General features: G+C 36.2%; 2 protein-coding genes across 8 annotated transcripts in view; both read left to right on the top strand.

The window, feature by feature from the left end:
• Lrch2 (leucine rich repeats and calponin homology domain containing 2) overlaps positions 1–3,349 on the top strand; it is a 97,191-nt gene extending 93,842 nt beyond the window's left edge. For all 6 annotated transcript variants that reach the window (XM_050129083.1, XM_050129081.1, XM_050129080.1 and 3 more), the window contains one exon: positions 660–3,349. In XM_050129083.1, coding sequence (XP_049985040.1) covers positions 660–779 — 120 coding nt within the window. In that variant the 3' untranslated portion in view covers positions 780–3,349. The remainder of the gene's footprint in view (positions 1–659) is intronic.
• Positions 3,350–15,241: 11,892 nt separating this feature from the next.
• Il13ra2 (interleukin 13 receptor subunit alpha 2) overlaps positions 15,242–21,096 on the top strand; it is a 68,908-nt gene continuing 63,053 nt past the window's right edge. Inside the window, exon 1 of one of the 2 annotated variants that reach the window (XM_050129096.1) lies at positions 15,242–15,260. The gene's annotated coding sequence lies outside the window, so the exon portion shown is untranslated. Of the gene's footprint in view, positions 15,261–18,422; positions 18,442–21,096 lie in introns of those variants that run through there. The other variant, XM_050129092.1, reaches the window with a different exon arrangement.

Below are 21,096 nucleotides of genomic sequence, written 5' to 3'. Positions count from 1 at the left end.
AAAAAAAAAAAAAAAAAAAAAAAAAAAAAAAAAAAAAAAGAAAAGAAAGAAAGAAACCTTGCCTCAACAAGCAAACACAAACACACAAATGGAAGGAAGAAAAAATATTTATAGGGGGCTGGAGAGATGGCTCAGAGGTTAAGAGCATTGCCTGCTCTTCTAAAGGTCCTGAGTTCAAGTCCCAGCAACCACATGGTGATTCACATTTTATATTATAATTAAGAAGAAAAATGTTAAATTATTATATTGTTTCCTTTCATTTGAATAGAAAAAATATTATAAAAATCTCCTACTTGGGACTGGAGAAATCGCTCAGCAGTTAAGAGCACTAGCTACTTTTACAGAGGTCCTAAGTTCAATTTCTAGTACCCACATGGCAGTTCACAACTGTCTATAACTGTATTCCCATGAAATCCATTGACTTCTTCTGGTGCACAGCTGATAAAACATATAAAATTCATAAATTAATAAACCATTTTGAATAACCAGACTCTTTTTATTGGGTTCAAGAGAAGGGAGATGTAAATTGGCTTGAAGGAAGGGAAGAGAAGGGGAAAATGAAATGGTGCGATTGCAATCTCAAAAAATAAAATAAGTAATTTAATAAGCAAAATTTTAAAATCTGTTCCAGACTTAAATTTTTTTTTCTCTGTCCCCAGGAGAGACTCTGCTTGCCTCACCATATTTTGGAAGAACGAGGGCTTGTGAAAGTTGGTGTTACGGTTCAGGCACTCCTTGAATTACCTACTACCAAGGCATCTCAGCTTTCTATGGCTTGATGTGACAATTAAAAAAAACATACGTGTATAATTTCATGTATTTGAAATGATTTCAGATATCTTAAAATCATGAAGAATGTTCAGTAAAAAAATAGTTTGCCTTAGGTTTCTTTTTTCAGAATTACGTTAAGATCTCAGATTTAAACTGAGTTGTCCAAATAACTTTTGGAGGAAAATTGGATTAATTTATAGGAGTTTTTGATAAATTGAAATTCTCCTTTTATTATGTCATTGAAGAACCTTGACTGATTTTCAAAATGCAAATTGATACAAAATTTAAAACATGCTTTGAATTTAATAATCACATTAAGTTGAATATTTTTACATCACTGTATACAAGTAACCATCTGGATAAAAGTAATATTTTAGGAAAACAATTATATATTTGAGTTATTTCATATACTCCTACTTTGTACACAATTTCTTCAATATTTTGTTTTGTTTCCCAGGAAAACATGAAACAAACAAAACCTTGGCATTATTCAATTCTTTTAGTATTATCAGTTGGTGCCAAAATATTTTCATTTATATTGTAGGTTGTTTACATGTGAAGTGCCTGTGTAATTGATGAATCTCAAATAGTCTTAAGCATTTTGCAATTTCTTTTTATGTATTAATAGAATCAATGGGATTTTAAAATATTTTGGTAGGTTTTGTACGGTCAATAATATGTGAGGGTTTAAATTACCTCACATTGGTGGTTTCTTAGTTAACCCATTGCAGTTTTTTCTTAAATTGGTTCTTTCATGTTGTCAAAAATGTTAATATGCTTAATTTATGCTATTTAATTTTGCAAAAGCATAATCATCTTTTAATTGTTTTATCTGAAGAGTATTTTATTTCTGTGTTGAAAACATTACACAAAGCAGTAAGACTTTGGAGGGCTAGGGAAGTACTAATTGTCAAGGACATTTTCATGTAACTGTCACTATTCCTGTTTATATCTTGACTTATGAGAACATTAAGTACATAAGCACTGCCTTCCGTATTAAAATAGCGGCCTTTGAGAAGCAAGATTTGATTCAAAATTTGGCCATTTCTGGATCATGCATTTCTTATGATACTCAAGTAAATTTGATATTGAATTAAACACATTCTGTTTCATGAAATAGTATGTTCAGTAAAGTCCTTGCTTGATTTGAAGATGGATAAACTTATGGTGATAGTAGTGCAGGAATGTTTCCAAAACATTACTGTGATGAATAACTCAGTTTCCTGTAGAAGAGCCTTCTTATTCACTTTTGCAGTAGCCAAACAAGTATCATTTCCTAACCGTGTGATTATTTGCACTTGTTACCTCTTAATATGGATGCAACTTAATAAAACCATTGGCCTGGGTATTTCAAAGGAAATTTATAAAATGTAAAATGTCATGTGCCAAATACTATGGTAAGGATTGATTTTAGGAATAATTCTACATTATTTTGGTTAGTTGTCATGGAGCCATATTTTTTAATCTTGGCTTCAGAATATAGATATTTTCTTTTTAGTCCCCATGAGTCAAATTGGAACTATTGAAGAGTGAAAGGTTTTTATTACTGTAAGTTTTAAGAAATAAAGTATTGATAATTTATTATTTAAATATTTGATCTAATTAGATAAGATTAAATCATTGGATCTCAAAAATATCCCCATTGACATAATGAATCTCATTATCGGAAATTTGGATAATATAGGTAATTTAGGAAGTACCTTAGCTGATGAATTTTTAATTTAGACAGTTGACAGCATTACAAATTTCAAAAAGTTTAACAACTAAAACAATCACTCATACTTCTCTCATGATTATTGTGGTATAAAATTCCTCTTATTAATCAATCTTGTGTTATTTTCCAAGTATTTTGTGCTTTGTTATTATTGAAATAGTTGTGAAACTTTAGGTAATTATTTTTACTACATTTCACTTGTCAGTTACCTATTACCTTATAGAGAAAACACACCCGAACTTCAGTGCTCATACTTGATAGCAAATAAAAATGCTTTTCAAGATGGGTCCTCTTGGGGCCTGTAACACAGCAGTTCAATTATTATTGTGCCAAAAGGCAATACCAATATCACTTATAATGCAGTTTCAGCGTAGTCCACAATGACAACCTTGTTTCAAGACCCTGCCATATTTCTGTTAGTAACTTTTTAGTGTAAATTTTATCCTAAATATTTTCTATAGCTTTTTATATATTTACTTCATCAGTTATTGAATTAAGAATGGATATCATTATTTGAATGGTTTTGTGATTTGAGGAGAATTGAATAATCGAAGAATATCTTATCGGGCCCAAAACATCATGAGATAGCTACTTCTGTTAAACGTTATGACCACATTGGCACAAGGAAGAAGTGATGTTGGATATGTTTAAATTGAAATGAGTAAAAATGCGTAACCATTTGTTTAATACTTATCTTTATAGAATGCTAGTTTAATGACTTTTCTAACTGAATTTTTTTGAAGAATTCAGAAACGTTTGTATTAGTCACAGATTTATCATAATTGATTTTCTGATGCATTTAAAAAATGGAACACTAAATGTATATTACCGATGCAAACTGTGGATAAAATTGAATGAAAACAATCCAAGCTGGAGTTCCTTTTCTTCCTTTTTAGCGTCGCTTTGACTATCAATATCTTTGGTCAGTCTTCGATAGCGTCTGTTGTCCCTACTGTTGGTGGATATTCAAACCTTGATGTTTCTAATGGTGCTCAGTGAATGAAGTCTGACAACCTGAATTTGACTTCCAGGCCCCACATGGTGGCAGAAGAGAACTGAAAGCTGCAAATTGTCCTTTCATTGTGGCTTCCCATGTTCTTACGCTCCACAAGTGCACCTCAGCACACTGTTGACTAAACAAACAACGCTTTGATAAGCTATATAGTCACCATAGGCTGTTTTAGTTGGACATGGTGGTACACCTAGAATCTTCCTTCCAAGGGCGTCTAAAGTGAGAGCATCTCTTGAAGGCAGCAGTGTAAGGCTAGCCTAACAAATAAGTGAGACTCTGTCTCAGAAAGTAAAGCACAGCAGCAACAAATATATCAAAAGTTGAAGTAGATTGTTTTAAGGCTCATGATTGTTTTTACACTATGTTATTTTCAAGACAATTTTGAAGTAGTGCAGAGTACTACCACTACTATAGTGCATGTTCAAGATTTTAAATTCTCTTCAGTCACTTTCTAAATATACTTTTCATGTGCAAGAACATCTGTCACAGTCATTCTGGCATAAATATGCTGCTGTTTACACAACGTACATGTTTAAAATTTATGTTTTCACAAACATAAAGAATTCTTCTGAGTTCCAGGGAGCTGAGTTAAAGGATTTACCTTAAACATGTCAGATACACCTCTCTATCAATTCCCTGGCCCTGACACCATCCTCCTCAATTACCAGGACCTAAAGAATTTTTTTCTACCTAAACATAATCTAGTTCTCTGCTCTGCCAACAGCTCACCAGGTCCAAGAGACACCAGGCAGTTCCACACCGCAAATCTTGGACAGGAGTTAAGCAACCAGCTACCCCATGACTAATATCCTAGTTTTCTCAGGTCCCCCAAGACTCTGCCCACAAGTCAGCTGGAATCAATCTTGAGAACTTGATGCCTTCATCCCCTTAAACTGTGATGCCTAACTCCTTACCTTTTTAGAAAAAGACCGGAATGTATAATTGTAATTATGTGGGCCTGCCCTGTCACCTGGGTACCCTGTCCCTTTAAGAGACAAGTTCTGTTAACTCCTAATCTCCCCCTTCCCACTGAGGCAAGCTGATTTGGCTCCTCCTCTCATCCTTTTCCTGACTGTTCTGAAGAGGCAGCCTCTGTCTTCCCTTCCTCCCCCTCCTTGTTCTCTTTCTCTGTTCCCCCTCTCTCTCTCCTTTTCATAACTCCTTTATCATTATATCCTCTCAATACCCACTAAATAAACTCCATACTCAAGCTATCTTTGCATGACTTAATCTATCTGTCTCCTATCCACCTCAGTCTCTGCCACCTTCAGTGGAACCTGCCAGGGCCACCCACACTTCCATAAATCATAACAAGTCTCTGTTCAGGGGCTCTTGGTCTGAGAAAGCCTACTACTGATTAATATAGTAAAAATGGCCATTCTACTAAAAGCAATCTATAGATTCAATGCAGCCCTCATCAAAATTCCAACACAATTCTTCACAGATCTTGAACAACTTTTAACTTCATGTGGAAATACACGTGCGGAGAGAGAGTGCGGAGAAAGAGAGAGAGGATAGATAAAAAAAAAATCTTGAATATCAAAAGGACTGCCGGAGGTATCACCATCTCTGACCTCAAATTTTACTATAGAGCTAGATTCATAAAAAGAATATGGTATTGGTACTAAAACCAGACATGTCGATCAATGGATCAATGGAATCAAATCAAAGACCTAGACATTAGTCTACACATAGTTTCCTAATGTGTGTGTGTGTGTGTGTGTGTGTGTGTGTGTGTGTGTGTGTGAGTGAGTGAAGGAGATCTAAATGAAATTGCCAAATAATGAGGGATACAGTCTCAACTGGCCATTTCTTGTCAACAAATGAACCTCCCAGTACTGGAATTGGGTTATATTTAATTGAGTTGTTGGCTAAAGGGATCTCATGGGACTCCCTAAACAACCCAGGCTATTGCCCCCATCCCTAACCCAGAAGTTATCTCAAAAAGAGTCTCACTGGGGAAACAAGCTACTTTTAAGGGTTGGCAGCATGCCCAGCAATAGATGTTGAACAGAAAATAAACTCAACTTGTTTGTTTCTTTTCTTATAAGGTCATGTCAGGATTTTGGGGTTTTTATTGTTTTATTTCATTATATATTAATTATAAAATACGTATTAATATATATTCTCCCATCTTTTACCATACAAATCCCTTGTACATATTTTTTGTTTCCAGTTGTTTGTAGCATTTTTATGAATGAGTGTGTTTCCACATCTTTATTTATTTCTTGTACATTTTCTTGGGCATTTCTCCTTCTGTATGTTTGTATTTTCTTACTCTGTTATGTTGGTTCTTGTTTTATATTATTGTATTCTATTCCATTTTGTCATTATCCCTTAAAAGACAATTTGGTTTCTTTCTTCTTTTATATTTGAATTTTTTTTTTTAATTTTCCATGCTGGCCCCAATTCCTCCTCCATCCCCTTATCCTTACCCAAACCTCCCCATTCCACTTCCACCCACTCCTCAGAAAAGGTAAGGCCTCCCTTGGGATGTCAACAAAGTCTGTTTTAACAAGTTGAGGCAGGACCAAGAGCTTCCCCCCTGTATTAAGCAAGGCTCAGCAAACTGGGAAGGGGAATTGAAGGAAAGGGATAGGAGATGGGAACAAGAGGGTTCAAGATGGCAGAAGTGGGGGAAAAACAGAGATGGGCAGCAATGAAAGAGATATCTTGATAGAGGAGCCATTATGGGCTTGGGGAGAAACCAGGTGCTAGGGAAATTCCCAGGAATTCACAAGAATGACCCCAGATAAGACTCCTAGCAATAGTGGAGAGGATGTCTGAACTGGTCTCCCTTGTAATCAGATTAGTGACTACCCTAACTGTCATCATAGAACCTACACCCAGTAATTGATGGAAGCAGATGCAGTGATTCACAGCCAGGCCCTGGGCCTAGCTCCTGGAGCTTAACTGAAGAGAGGGAGGAGAGAGGTCAAGATCATGATTTGGAAAACCACAGAGACAGTTGACCTGAGCTAGTGGGAGCTTAGGGACTCTGGATTGACAGCTAGAGATCCTGCATGGGACCAAGCTAAGCTCTCTGAATGTGGGTGACAGTTATGTGGTTTGAGGAGTGCTGGCAGTGGGACCAGGACTTATCCTGGCTTCATGAACTGTATTTTTTGGAGTACTTTTCCTATGGTAGGATACCATTTGTTTTCTGAAAAGGGGCAGATGGATCCAATTGAGAGGGGAGTTGAGAAGGAACTGAAAGGAATACAGGGAGGAAAAACCAAATCAGAATATATTATATGAGAAAAAAATCTATTTTCAATAAATGGGATAAAAGAATATTCTGTGATGTTTTTATATCACAGCATTAATGGCGATGACAATTAGTAACCTAAGGAAACATCCCATGTACCATTTTCTTATGTACTTGGGTCAAAGTTATTAGAATGAAATGAGCAGCACACAAGCTGCAGATCAACGGTGAGGCAAAAATATAACCTAACAATGACCAGTAACCAGTAACTTTCTGTGCTACATTTGCCAGTCTGTCCTTAAAATATATAAGCAAAATTGTGTTAAAATTCAAAGAAATATCTGTTCCAGTTCAACTTGTATATCTATTCTTTTACATATGTTGTGAGATGACTTGGCCTACTTAATTTCTCAGTCACATAAATGCAGTCTACCCGCTAATTACCTCCAAAATTTTAAGGATTTGCAAGGGCTGGTTAGGTAAGATATTTGTTTTTCTGTAGTAACCAACGCTTTCTTAAAGCAGTTCCAATAACAATAAATAAAGGGTTTTGTTTTTTTCCTCAAATTTCTTTGTTTCCATGTCAAAGATGTTTTTATTGATTATATCTACTTCCACTGAACTCTCTAATTTCAATAGATTCTAAAAATATGTCCTCTGGCAGAGAAAAACATAAAAAGAAACAAAGAGAGAAAATAGCCAGCATATGACAAGGAGCAGCAAGTACGACTGACTACATACTAATAAACAACACCCAAGGAAACTGGGTTCTGGGGAACATTTCCTCAATTATGATCACAATCTGGGCCGTCCATGAATAATATAATATGTGCAGCATTTTAACAAGGCTAGAGAAGATGTCAGTAACAAAATCTGTATTTTCATTAGGGTTCTTCAAGTCACCGTCCATAAATACAGCTGTCTATCTTGCATATACCTAGGAACATGGGGGAAATTTTAAGCTACACAGTGTTGATTATTTTGAACATTTTTTATTTTTTATTTTTACAGATGATAATGAGATCATAAAACTTTAATACTTCCAGAGTCCTAGGATATTCGGGAGTTTAAAGCAAGTTCCTTCTTTTAGAAATTGCACTGTCTAGTTCTAGTGTTTAGATTGTAAAATAGCCAGGGTTGGTAGAATAAATGTCCTAGATGCTATCATTGTTGTGTTCTCCCATAGACCACCTCCTTGTTTCCCCCTGTTCTACAGAATCTCTGGTGTAATGTTGATTTTGATACTTATTTTATTTATAAAGCAAGTGTGCAAACAGAAAGAGACACAGCATCTCTTTATCTGCATTTTCTTTCCTTACAATTTGCCTTTCCACATTAGTATACCTTTTCTATTAATTTCCAGCTATGTCATAGTGATTCACTACCTTAGGCCTAACTTTTTTTTTTTTTTTAATCTGCAGGGTCATCCCTGAATCTGGATCAGGAGTCAAGGAATATATAACATGCATAGCAAGCATAACATGAGGAAGCTGCATAGAATAATAAAAAGGTAGAAATGTCGTCATAACCTCTTTAAAGCACACACACACACACACACACACACAAAATAAACAAAAATAATCCAGTCTTGCTAAATTGTTCATGTTTGTCTTTAACTTGCAATCCTGCTGACCAGTCTTCTGTGAGCTAGGAAGATGTACGCTATCACATCCTACTCAAGAGCTTGCCCTTTGACCTTTTGTTCTTCCACCTCTTTCTACCTGTACCATCCCACTGAAGCTCATTTCTCCATTTTATTGGTTTCAGACTGAGCTTTTTTCCCCCTTAAGTGATCTTCTCTTTCTTAACTATTTTATCTACAGACTAAATAGAAGGCTTATCTAAAAGTTTCTGTCCTCTCCCAGAAAGGGCACATGAAGCTTTCTGAAAGTCTATCCGAGACTGGAATGCTTTTTAGGCAGGAAAAACTAATTACTAATGGCCTAATGGAATGTGCTTTTCCAAGTTCAGAAGGGTGACTACTCCTCACTTTCATATCTGCCGCCTTCTCAAATGTTGTTCTGCCAGCATCCCCAGGCTGATCAGCCATTGTTTGTGGTAGTCAGTGCCTTTGTAGAAGATGTCAGTGCTTTCATCAGGGCAGCCAAGTAATGTATGGTGCATATATCTGCTAAGGGGAATGTCCAAACATATATATGCATCCATGCCTTCATAGGAGGTATAGAGCCTTGAGTGTCAGAACTCCAATGATAAGGAATAGAGACTCTTCTAATCGATATAAAGAGCAAAAGTCCTCTCTCCCAGGGGAACTCTACTTTTAGGAAAAGATGATTTTTCTTTGTGAAAATTCTTCCCATACCTAATTGGTAGCATACCTTCAAATGTTTTATTCAGATAAATATTATAATCATATCTAGGAAGCAAACTTAAAAAGGCTTTTATTTTCCAAAAAAGAGTTCTACCAAATTTTCAGTAAATCAGTCCCCCAATCGTGTGTGTATGCGCACTTGAGTGTGCATGTGTGTGTTTTCTCTAAGAATCGGCTAGTCTGCACTTTTCAAGGAAAGAGTATATATTTGTGGTGCAAACACCTATGTTCTGTTGTTATATAGACTACCAGCAGGACCAGGATAACTCTGGAAAATATTAGAGCAGAGAGAGAACATAGAGACTTTATTTTTTTTTTTTTAAGGCCATTTGGTGTATGTGACTGCCCTCGAAGTCAAGCAAACACTATCTTGCAAAAGGATTATGCCGGCAGGGTTTGTTGACTGTTGACACCCCTGGATGAAGGCAGGGCAGAATCATAAACCACATGCCTGAGCTATCAGTGGCTCCCTACCATCAGTTTTGTGCAACCCTGCCTTAGATTCTCATGGTCTTATTGGAAGGTGTAGATCAGTGGTTCTCCACCTTCCTAATGTTATGACCCTTTAATACAGTTCCTCATGTTTTGGTGATCCCCAATCATGAATTTATTTTCATTTCTACTTCATAATTGTAATTTTGTTACTGTTATGAATCAAAATGTAAATATCTGATGTGCAGGCAGTTTTAGGCAATCCCTGTGAAAGATTTTTTGACCCCCAAAGGGTCACAAGCCGCAGGTTGAGAACTGCTGGTCTAGAACCTAGAAATACTAGGGGCTGGGAGCTCCATTTTGCAGCTCTAACAAAGCCAAAGCCCTAACCCCTGTGAATTAAAGGCTTTCCAACTGTGGTCTTGTGAGTGACTGTCCCCTGAGTCAATCCACTATCATCTTGGAACATTTGTCTAGTCCCATTTTGCAAGAGTTCATGTCAGCTGGGATTGTTTGAGATTCATGTCTCTGTCCCTGTGCTCTCCCAATATACAACTTCTTGCTACCAACTGGCAATTCTTCAGGTGACTTGGGCTAGGAACTAGAAAATATACAAAGGCAGGGCATTCTCCATCTATACTGCTACAGGAATATCTTCATCCACGCTGGGTAAGGATTTTCATTGTATTCTGTTAGGGGAAGAGTGTCAACAACCCTATAAGTAACCCCTCACCTCTGTAAAAGAACCCAATTAACTCCTTGGTTCTCCAGAGAGAACTTTGGTGGGAATTGTGCCTCACTTTGTTGTTGTGACCTTAGAAGGGGTGGGTGTTACTTAAATTTCGCTCTGGGAAGGACTTTAAGTATCACCACCCTAATCTGGAAGAGAGCCTATGGGGAGAGGAGGAAAAATGAAGAGAGAAAAGGGGATAGGGAGGGAGAAGGAGAGAAGCCTGTCTGACATTAAAACTTCCTAATACAATTTGCTGCCTTAAAGCAATGTTTTGTTCATCTCTAACCTGTGTTCTACCAGCCACCTTACTGCTAAAGCTTCTTTTCTCAACATCACCATGGGTGTTTTTACTTTGATGATTTCTGTGGAAAAATAAGAAAAACTGGGTGTGTGTTTATTTAACTGGGAAAGAGAAAAACCAATATGGAAGAAGCGGGATAGAGGAGAGGTAAATAAGAGTAAGGATATACATGACTAACCTCCATTTTGGTTGCTGATTAGAGAAATACAAAAGGCTCCCAAAATAATATAGGCTATTGCTGTTGCCCTACCAGAACATTAAGATAATACTCTATTATTGAAGCCACTGCACACTTTGGGCACAGGACTTCAAAGAAGCAAGTTGGCACTGATCTGGAAAATTCTTCCCACTGATCTGAAAACTTGTCAAAAGACTAGGTCTCACAGTATTAAGGTGTTATGCAAGCTGCCAAGGAAGAAAAACAATCAACAGTTTGTCCCGTCCATAAAGCCTAAGAACTACAACAGTGACCACCTTGTCAGGGTGTTCCCAAGGGTACAACAGAGGAACTTAGATATTAGGCGTAAACGACCTGTCCCCTAATTGGACTTAGGGCTCATTCAGTTGGAGAGAATTCATTTCTGATAGTATAAACCCAACCAACCCCTTGTGCCTACTGAGGCCCTGGATTCTTGAGGAGAATGTACTACTGCCACTTTAATAAATCAGTATGATTACAAACTGTATTTTAAATACTTGCCCTCTACCCAGTGTAGTTCTCACCCCTCACCAAAGAAAGTTCTTTTCACACCATTTAGAGATCATCAGAGAGACACAACTGGTCAAAATGCAGAGAACTAGAAATGGTGTGCCCATCCACAATTGATAACATTTACAACAAAACCCCTATACCTAAAACTCCTGCAATAGAAAGATTTTAAGAGCAAGAAGACCAGGTGATCTATTGTAAGATAGTTTATCCTATGTATGAGAGGGAACTCCACCCATGACATCTCAGTGATATGAATGCCTAAGCAAGATCTGAAAGACGACAATAACAACTGACATAACATCATCGATGGGGAAATCTCACAGATCACAACCATGAAGTGCTCATAGGCAATTAATGACTGCTGAGAGGGATATACTCATTCTTCTCTAAGGAGGAGTCCCCGATAGATCATCCAGTACAAAGTGGTCAGCCTAATCATACACACATACAAACAACACTAATGTACTTAAAGGCATGTATTTATGTATAGCACCCTCATATGTGTGTGTGTGTGTGTGTGTGTGTGTGTGTGTGTGTGTGTGTGCATGTGTATGTGTTTAAAGAAGAGGTAGTGAATTTTACAGGGAGACAAGGGAGGAATTAAATAAGAGAGAGACGGGTAGACTTATGTAAATAAATTACTCATGTATGATATTTTCACAAAAATTAAACTGTTTCCTTTAATATGTCATGTTTGTTAATCTTGAGGTTATGAATCAGAGCAAAGTGTGACCACTTGAAACTGAGTAAATCTTTCAATAAAGTTACACAGGAGCTATGTAATCTTAGTCAACTTGGAACCAACTGACCTCAACTCATGAACTAATGAACTCCATTTATATTGTTTCAATGATATCTTAAAAAATATAGAGGAAATACAATAAAGCTCCACTAGACAGCTTTGTGATAGAATTTGGGATGCCATGGCTACTCAAGTTTCTGATTAGGCACCAGAAAGTAATAGAAACAAATGTTGTTATATTTATTTATTTATTTATTTATTTATTTATTTATTCCTTCATTCAATTATTGTGTGTGTGTATGTGTGAGTGTGTGTGTAAGAGGACAGTATTAAAAGGCTCCTATTATTATCTGCCATACTTTCTGAAATGAGATCTCTCAGTGACTCTTGATCATATTGATTTGATTAAACTCTCTGGCTATTCATCCCTAGGAATCTTCCTCAGTCTCACTTTCTAGTGTTCAGGTTACAATTACACGCCCTCACCCTGTTTCTTACATGGGTGCTATGATTCTCAACTTACAATTTTATGTTATGGTGGTGGCTGTGGTGTTGGAGATGGAACCCAGGTTTTTTATATATGATAAGCAATGAATTTATAACTGTACTCTAGTCCTAACTCAGTTATTACTTTTTGAAAAAAAATCAATCTTTAAAATTCTTAAAATTATATTCTGAGCCTTTAATCCCAGCACTCGGGAGGCAGAGGCAGGCGGATCTCTGTGAGTTCGAGACCAGCCTGGTCTACAGAGCTAGTTCCAGGACAGGCTCCAAAGCCACAGAGAAACCCTGTCTCAAAAAACCAAAAAAAAAAAAAAATATATATATATATATTCTGACCACTGGGCAGACTGAAGCAATGATGTCCAGACTTAGACATCTGTGGTCTAAGGTTTTTTCACAGATGGACAGACATTGTAAATAGAGGAAAAGAATTTCTGCTTGTATAGTTTTTATGAAAATAATGAATTCAGGGTTTATGCATATAATTAAATATGCATAATAACTGTATACATATACATATCTAAATACAAGATTACCAGCATTTGATCTGTAATTTGACAGAAAATCACATGGGATATCATTCAACATGGATAAAGGCGTATCTTGCTACAAATGTATGGCAGTGTGGACACAAACACTTATTAATTCGGTCTCAACATCTTAAAGTGTATTGTTATGTATATATTCCTGATTATATTTCTCAGTGTCATTACTTAGTTTGAAATAAACACATGGGCCATTGCCTCAAAAAGTACTCACAAAGAATATTGACAGTGTTATCAATAATGTAAGCACACGTGGAGAGTCAATTGACAGCATCCTTGGTCAGCTACATTACTGAGGTAAATACAGACCATATCCCCAAACCACAATGATTCCTGGTAAAATTTCCTCCAAATTAAAATGTTTCCAATAATTGTTTAATGATTATGATCTGTGTCTTCTTTCTATTGCTGTGCTGAAACACCATGAGGAAAAGCAACTGAGGGAGTTAAGGGTTTATTTGGCTTACACTTCATATAGCTCTTCACCATTAAGGAAGTCAGGACAGGAACACAAACAGGAAAGGATCCTGGAGGAAGAAGCTGATTCAGAGGCCATGCAGTGGTGTTGCTTACTGGCTTTGATTCTCAGACTTCTTGTTTTTAGCATTCAGAACCACCAGACGAAGGATGGCACCACACACAATATACTGGGACCTCTCTTACTAATCAGTAATTAAGAAAATACCTTACAGCTCTACATACAACCTGATCATATGGAGGTATTTTCTTAATTGAGATTACCATCTCTTAGATGACTTACCTTGTGTAAATTTGACATAAATCTGTGCAACATACGCTGTATAATTGTATCTTCACTGTAATTTTTTTTGGGGGGGGGTTTCGAGACAGGGTTTCTCTGTGGTTTTGGAGCCTGTCCTGGAACCAGCTCTTCTAGACCAGGCTGGCCTCGAACTCACAGAGATCCGCCTGCCTCTGCCTACTGAGTGCTGGGATTAAAGGCATGTGCCACCACCGCACGGCTTTCAGTGTAAATTTTTATGGGTAAAGATATTTTCTTTCATTGTGAAGAAAGTTCATGTATGTAATTTATAAACTAACATGGATATCCTGCAAGAATTTGTTTAAAATAACAAACATGGCATGATATATTATTAAAAAAAACTTTTGATACTAACACCTTTGTAGTGATTTAATGTATATTTACATTTCTTTTCTATGTTCTTCACACATATGCACACACCCATTAACACACACACACACACACACACACCCATGTGAGAGAAATTGTCTTACCTTTGTTCCTAAAGAATGTAACTCTTTTGGCGGGGAGCAGTAATTGCCCCCTTTGTATATACTAAATGAATGTATAAATTCATAAGCAATTAACAAACATACTAAGGAGTTGGATATCCAGAATTATTTTAGACAATGAGCAACTTAGAGGAATGTTTCATTCTACCATCCCCAGCTTGGTTATGTGATTTATAAAGATAAGATTTATTTTCTTTTTTGTGCTGGGAAGTTTGAGCTAATCCAATGATTTCTTTGAAACTCATTAATACAAATATAAATACAAAATTAAACATTTGTCTTTGTGCCATGAATATTTATGGAACATTAATACTCTTTAATATTGTCCCTATATTATTTATTTGGAAAGCATGGTATCATAAAATAAAAACAAACAAGGAAAAAAAAATTACAAGGGAGAAAGTTGTAGGCATGTCCTAAATTAATATTCAGATAAGTGACTTTTGGCAAGTTTGGCCCGTACATTGCTGACACTTTCCTCCAATTGTTCAAAAAACATTAATGATTTTCATGAATGTGCTGTGTTACACGTTTTTTGAAAGGGGGAGAGAGAAATTTCTAAATGGTTCTTTAAAGTTCAAGTGGCAGCATTCTCTTTGTTCTTGTTTCAGCCAATTATACTTGAAAGGAACTCACTCATTGATAAGAAATGATTAAGGAAAACATTTGCAGGGAATCCAGTGGGGCAGCTCCCTTGTCTCTGTGTGGCTCATTTCCCAAGAAGTCAAAACTGATACCCAGGAAAGCTTGATTCTCCTGCTTCAGTTCTATTTTAAGGAAAGTAACTGAACACCTTTCCCCCACACCCTTTTAGTTTCAGGAAATGCACCCTAGCAGCCCTATAAAGCCAAGGGCATGTGGAACTTTGGGAGATATGTCAGTTTTAGTGGATGGGGAACAGGAATCCAAGGAATGAGGAGTGACTTAAGTAAGGGTGAACTTCTTCTGTACCAGATCAAAGTTAAGGCACAATAGAGAGATCCAGGTGAGATCTTCCCCCATAGCCTTTTATGTCAACTTGTATTTCTTTTCCGGGATTGTTTATGCTCTCATCAGTGCTCCATCAGCCACTTGCACTCTAACACTCCATGAGACAACTCAGAGTACTTTCATTTCACTCCTGTTTTCCTTCTAAATCTTTGCTTCTTTTATGCATGCCCTGCTTATAAATAATGCATGTGTGGTCATGTACACAAATAGTCATATCTATATATATGATGTACTATATAGCTTGGAAGCAGTGAATTACTGTTTTTAAATGAATACATAAATAAAAATGATACCCAGTAGTAACATGTAACTGAACGAATTGTAAAATCATTATGAGCTTAGGGTAACTGAGAGTAATGAAATACATTACGGTATTAACCACATATTCTTGGTATCTCCCATGGTGATTTTTTGATTCATTAATTCAACTAAAACATATTTAAGAAGCAGTTGATCTATTTTAGGCATTTGAGATTTAATTAGAGAGTATATGTTTCATAGAGATGGGAATTTTGAAGAGTGAGATAGGAAATAAATTACCAACAATAAGTACCTAAATATCAGATATTAAGAAAAAACTCTTTTTTTCTAAAAATGTGTAAGTAGAAAGGACTGTTAGAACAGCTGTTAACAGAAGTAGGAAAGATAACGACTGCTGTGTAGTTCTTGGAGGAAATGGAACTCTTAACTTTCTTGGTGAGAAGGTAAACTAGCACAGCCATTGTAGAAAGCAGTGTGGGGATGTCTCAAAATTTGCAGATAGGACTACCATGGAATATAGCAACATCCTGACTAAATGTTTTTTTCAAATAATCTCCTAAGGAGGCAGTGCATACCCCATATTTATGATTCACAATTGCCAAGAAATGTAAATGATTTATGTGTCCACCAATGAATATATAATGAAAATATGGCATATATTAACTATGGAATACTATTCAGCCCCAAATTAAGAAATAGTTCATGTCATTTAGAACCACATGCGTGGTTCTAAAGAATATTATGTTAAATGAAATAAGCCAGACATAAAAGATTAAATGCTTCATATGCTCACTTATAGTTGGAATCTAAAATGGTTTAAAAACAGAAAGTAAAATAGTGGTTTCCAGAAATAGAGAGATGTTGGTCAAAGGATCCAAAAGTTAAGTTAGTAGTCCCAATAAGCTTACAAGATCTATCAAGTAACATGATGAATATAGTTAATGGTGTGTTCTTTAAAAATTTCAAAGAATACATTTTCTGCTTTCTCAACACAAAATTGTAAGTACGTGAGGTAATGCATTATGTTACCTGACTTCATTTAATCATTATATACTACATTTGTATATGAAAAGAAGCTAATGTGTAAGTCAATAAGGGCAGTTTTGATTTGTCAATTAAAAATTAAATCTTGCCTGTCAGGATGGCTCAGTGGATAAAGGCATTTGCAACTAATCCTGAGGATGAATTTGATCCCCAGGTCCCTAGAGGAAAAAAATCATCTTCCACAAGTTGTCATCTGACTTCATGCATCCATGCGCACATAAAAATTGGATATGTAAAATAATTTTTAAAATTAAGTCTAATAAAGAGAAATTCATGGTGTACTGGGGGGGGTAACGGGATTGATAGCGTGTATTTAGGGTTTATTTTTCAATTTTAAACCACATCACAGTTAAATAGAGCAAACACCATTCCCCTCTCTTCTTGAATCTGATTCAGCAATGAAGGACAGAAGCCTTAGAGAGACATTCATCCTCTTTTATTGAGTAATATGTAAGAAGATAGCTTTTATGTTGGCAATACCTTCACAAATTCCAAAAGGTCAAATTTCAAATGTATAACACATGACAAGCTAACCATGAAAATGCACCTTAGAGTGCACTGTGATATTCTCCAAAGAATATATCTTTACAAGTTGCAGTGGACTGGAAATGAGGACGAGGATCTAATACCCAGCCAAAATATTTTTCTGGTGACATAATATTTGGGGAGCCAAGAACCACATCACCACTCCAGCTTTCTGGCTTCTTCCCAGGAGTCTAAACATTTGTTTCCTGAGAAATACCACTTGAATAATTTCTTGGCCTCTGGACAGGATACCACAAGGCTAAAATCGCAATGCTCTTGTTTTTGTTAGCTAGAGCCAGGAATTTTTTAATATTTTAATGGGTATATCTTACACTTTGGTAACGCAATTACATTTCAGATCATCTCAGTAACAGTGCCTAATATTATCCTGAAAGAGAAACATCCTAGGGAAAGAGCAGTTTTGTAGATTGCATCAAAGTTCTAAATGCTGAGTTTAAAGTGAACAGCATTTCTCCAGATCTCTGGGCAGATCTTATGAGAATTTTTGAAGGGCATAGCTATACACACATAGGTTCATTATGGAATACAACATGCATTTTAAAAGAGGATTGTTGAAGAATTGTATTCATTGACACAGGAAAAGAAAAGCCTGGTGGCTAACTTAATATTTGCCTTAAAATGTGCTGATGACTCAGATGCAGGAGACAGTCAGTCAGTCCTCTCTTTACTTTTGAGTGATGCAATGGACACAGGAAGAGCCATGAGAGATTTGGGGCAGACTTAAGCAGGAATCTTTATTGTGAAACACTGGAAATGGCTCCTGAAGAAAGTTGCGGAATCTTTTCACTAGACGGGATTATAAATAAGAGAGTCTTATCTGCTGATGGTACGAGAATAGCAGCAAGACCTAGTGACCCTAAGGTTTCTTGTGTAGGACTGGATTTTGTGCATTAGCTCTTTGGGAATCATGCTGTCTTCATATAAGGCTGCATTGCATTAGCATGATTTCTATCTCATTGGCTGGTTGTATCTTGTATATATTTCTTTGAATGTATTCTCTGTAAAAATATCACAGCCAGTACTAATATAGTTCATGTGTTTCTTTAATTACTGTCTCATCAGTGATGAATAGTATTAGTATAATCCATTCTGTTTTGGGAGAAGAGAATACAATATGAGCTATATTATTCACACACATTCTGTTATCTTAAGCTTTTTTTGTAAAAGAAATCAACATTTATTTGCGTAATTACCCTTTTACAGTATCAGAATGGTGACAGATTAAAATTTTTGTTCTTGTTAGCTTTAGTAATAGTAATAGCTTTACACGGGCCTTCTAGAGACATTTCACAAGAAGTTTCTGGATCCCATGCACATTTCAAAAGGTAGGTTTACATTTTATTAAAATTGTAAAAAAAAATGTGTAAGATAGCTGCCCTTTTAACAAAGGTAAAGACTATTTAAAGGGCTTTTCTGTGAGTACGTGGCATTGACTATGATGTTTAGCATTGCTCCTTCAGGATTCAGACCAATGATGTGTTGAGAAAAAGAAACTTGTGTTCATACTTACAGTGGTGGAAGGACTGGGGTCAAAACTCAGGTCCCATAACTCACAGCATACACCAATGTGTCTTGCTCTGTTTTGTGTATACCTGTTAAACTTAAGAATTTATTGGTCTATTAATTTGCAGAAGCCATGATTAAAAGAGACAGAATTAAGAAGGATCTTTTTTTCTAAAAAAATAAAATAAATAAAAGGTACAGGAAAGACACCGTGAGATAAAGTATCATTATTTTTTTTATTAATTTAAGCACAGCCTTTCCTTCCTGAAACTCTAGGATGGAGGTGGGTGTTTATTTACCATGCATGATAATATAACAATTTTTTGGTGTAGGGGGAAATTTCCTCAAATGTCATATGCACTAGTTAAAAAATTAAGTAAGGTAATTATTGGTTGCAAGAAAATCCCATTAAATTTTACTAAATATAGAGTTTATAGCTATTTAGTTCATTAAAATCTATGCCACTTGAAATTGACACCCTGTCTTTGTCATTAGGTATCTGAACAACATAGCTAATGAGAATTGTCAGGCAGTATGGCAGTCTGAAAGACCCATGATAATGTAAAAGGTTAACATCACTGATAGCTAAATGGGAGCAAAGCTAGTAAGTCAAAACAGTAAGTTTTTCCTTCTTCTGGCACATCCTTTGTATCTTCAGCAGACATGCACTGCAAGAGCACACAGATAAATTAAAATGGAAGTCTTGCAGCCCGGTTTAGGAGTTAGAACAGTAAATCGATATTATGATGCAATCTATTGGATAGAGGACAACATTCTTTTTTGAAAATGGATTTGTGAATATCTAAGCTATAGGTCTTGTAAAGGGAATGATTTCTCTGTGATAAATAAGAAGATCCTGTTATATCTCTTGCCTTGGATTTTTGTTTGTTTTTGTTTTTTTGTTTTTTCGAGACAGGGTTTCTCTGTGGTTTTGGAGCCTGTCCTGGAACTAGCTCTTGTAGACCAGGCTGGTCTCGAACTCACAGAGATCCGCCTGCCTCTGCCTCCCGAGTGCTGGGATTAAAGGAGTGCGCCACCACCGCCCGGCTTTGCCTTGGATTTTTTAAATATTACCTAACTGCACTTATTGTAAGCTTGCTTGTCTCTTCCTGCACTTCTATGAAAAGTTTAGTTCATAGTAATCAGTCACAAGAAAAGACAATTTAATATTCATTAATATGTGGGAAGGATAGTGAAGTCTTTATAAATTCAACACATGGAATAAATCAAACTAATGTATCAAAATTTGGTAGGTTTTTCTCTATTGACTGTTGTCCTAGTTTCTCTTATTAAATTTTTAAAAATAAGTGAAAATGATGACTGCTTCTTCCTCATTCTGTTTTATGAAAATCTGTATGTGGTTCTACAATCCATTCTTGCATATAGTCCTCATCTCAGAGAAGAGATTGTTTATTGTTCATTATATGATATTTTAGTAGTTTTAATGATCTGTGGATATCTATCCTGCGATACTTTCTGATTTATTTTATCCAGAAGAAAAACCTCATGTTTAAGCAGTGAAATTGGAAGACTTTCTGGTAACTACTTACAGAAACTAGCTTCTTTATTTTTGAAAACAATCGAGGAGGCTTCATCACGGTCAATTGTGACAATAAGGTCTTTGGTCATTTAACAGTTCCTACTCGCAACTCATTCTCAATTGATATTATTATTCCTTTATTCCCTCTTCTGAGAATTGTTCCTCCACTGTTGAATGTATCCATTTATTCAGACACTGCTCCTTAAACATCAAGAAAAAGATTAGGCACACTACACAAACATTGAAATTTGAAACACGAAAACATAAGTGCTCCTTCTCTATGTAGTACTTCTTCCTGAATACTTCATGTGAACTTCTTATCTCCCTCTTGGTTCTCTCAAGTGCTGGGATTACAGGTATATATCATCATGCTAAGTATAGTGGTGGTTGGAATTGAACCAGGGGCTTCATACATACTAGGCAAGCACTTTTGTAACTCTGCTCCACCTCCAACCTTGTCAGTTGGAATTTATTAGAACAAATAATTCCTGTTTTGAAAACTAGGTATGTGAATATTGGCAAGTATAGCTTGAGGAGATGGCAAGGACTAAGTACTGACAAACTGATAAGTAAATTTTCTTTCATGCATCAGGCTATCCAACTTCTAATAAATAAATAATTCATATCTTGACCTTTTATAGTCCAGGGGCATGATAGATTGTGAAAACAAATTTACTTATTTCCTCCTAAAACCTTGTAGTAATCCCAATTACTACCACTTTAAAATTTTATTTTGTTGTACTTGGGGGGGGGGCAGTTTCTTTATATAAGAGCAAAACCTGGTCTAGAATCCCCCACGCTTCTGTATCTCTTCCTCCCTCCCTCCCTCCATGCTGGGAATGGAACCCAGTGATCTGAGTACATTAACCAGATTATCTTGTCACTGAACAGCATATCTAGACTTTACCTGAACTTTGAACAAATAGATTATCATTGG

Source organism: Alexandromys fortis, unplaced genomic scaffold, assembly GCF_014885135.2.
Source record: "Alexandromys fortis isolate MF-2015 unplaced genomic scaffold, M_Fortis_MF-2015_v1.1 scaffold_247, whole genome shotgun sequence".
Lineage (NCBI taxonomy): Eukaryota > Metazoa > Chordata > Mammalia > Rodentia > Cricetidae > Alexandromys > Alexandromys fortis.
Note: the sequence above shows the minus strand (reverse complement) of the source record. Positions and strands in the feature narration are given on the sequence as shown.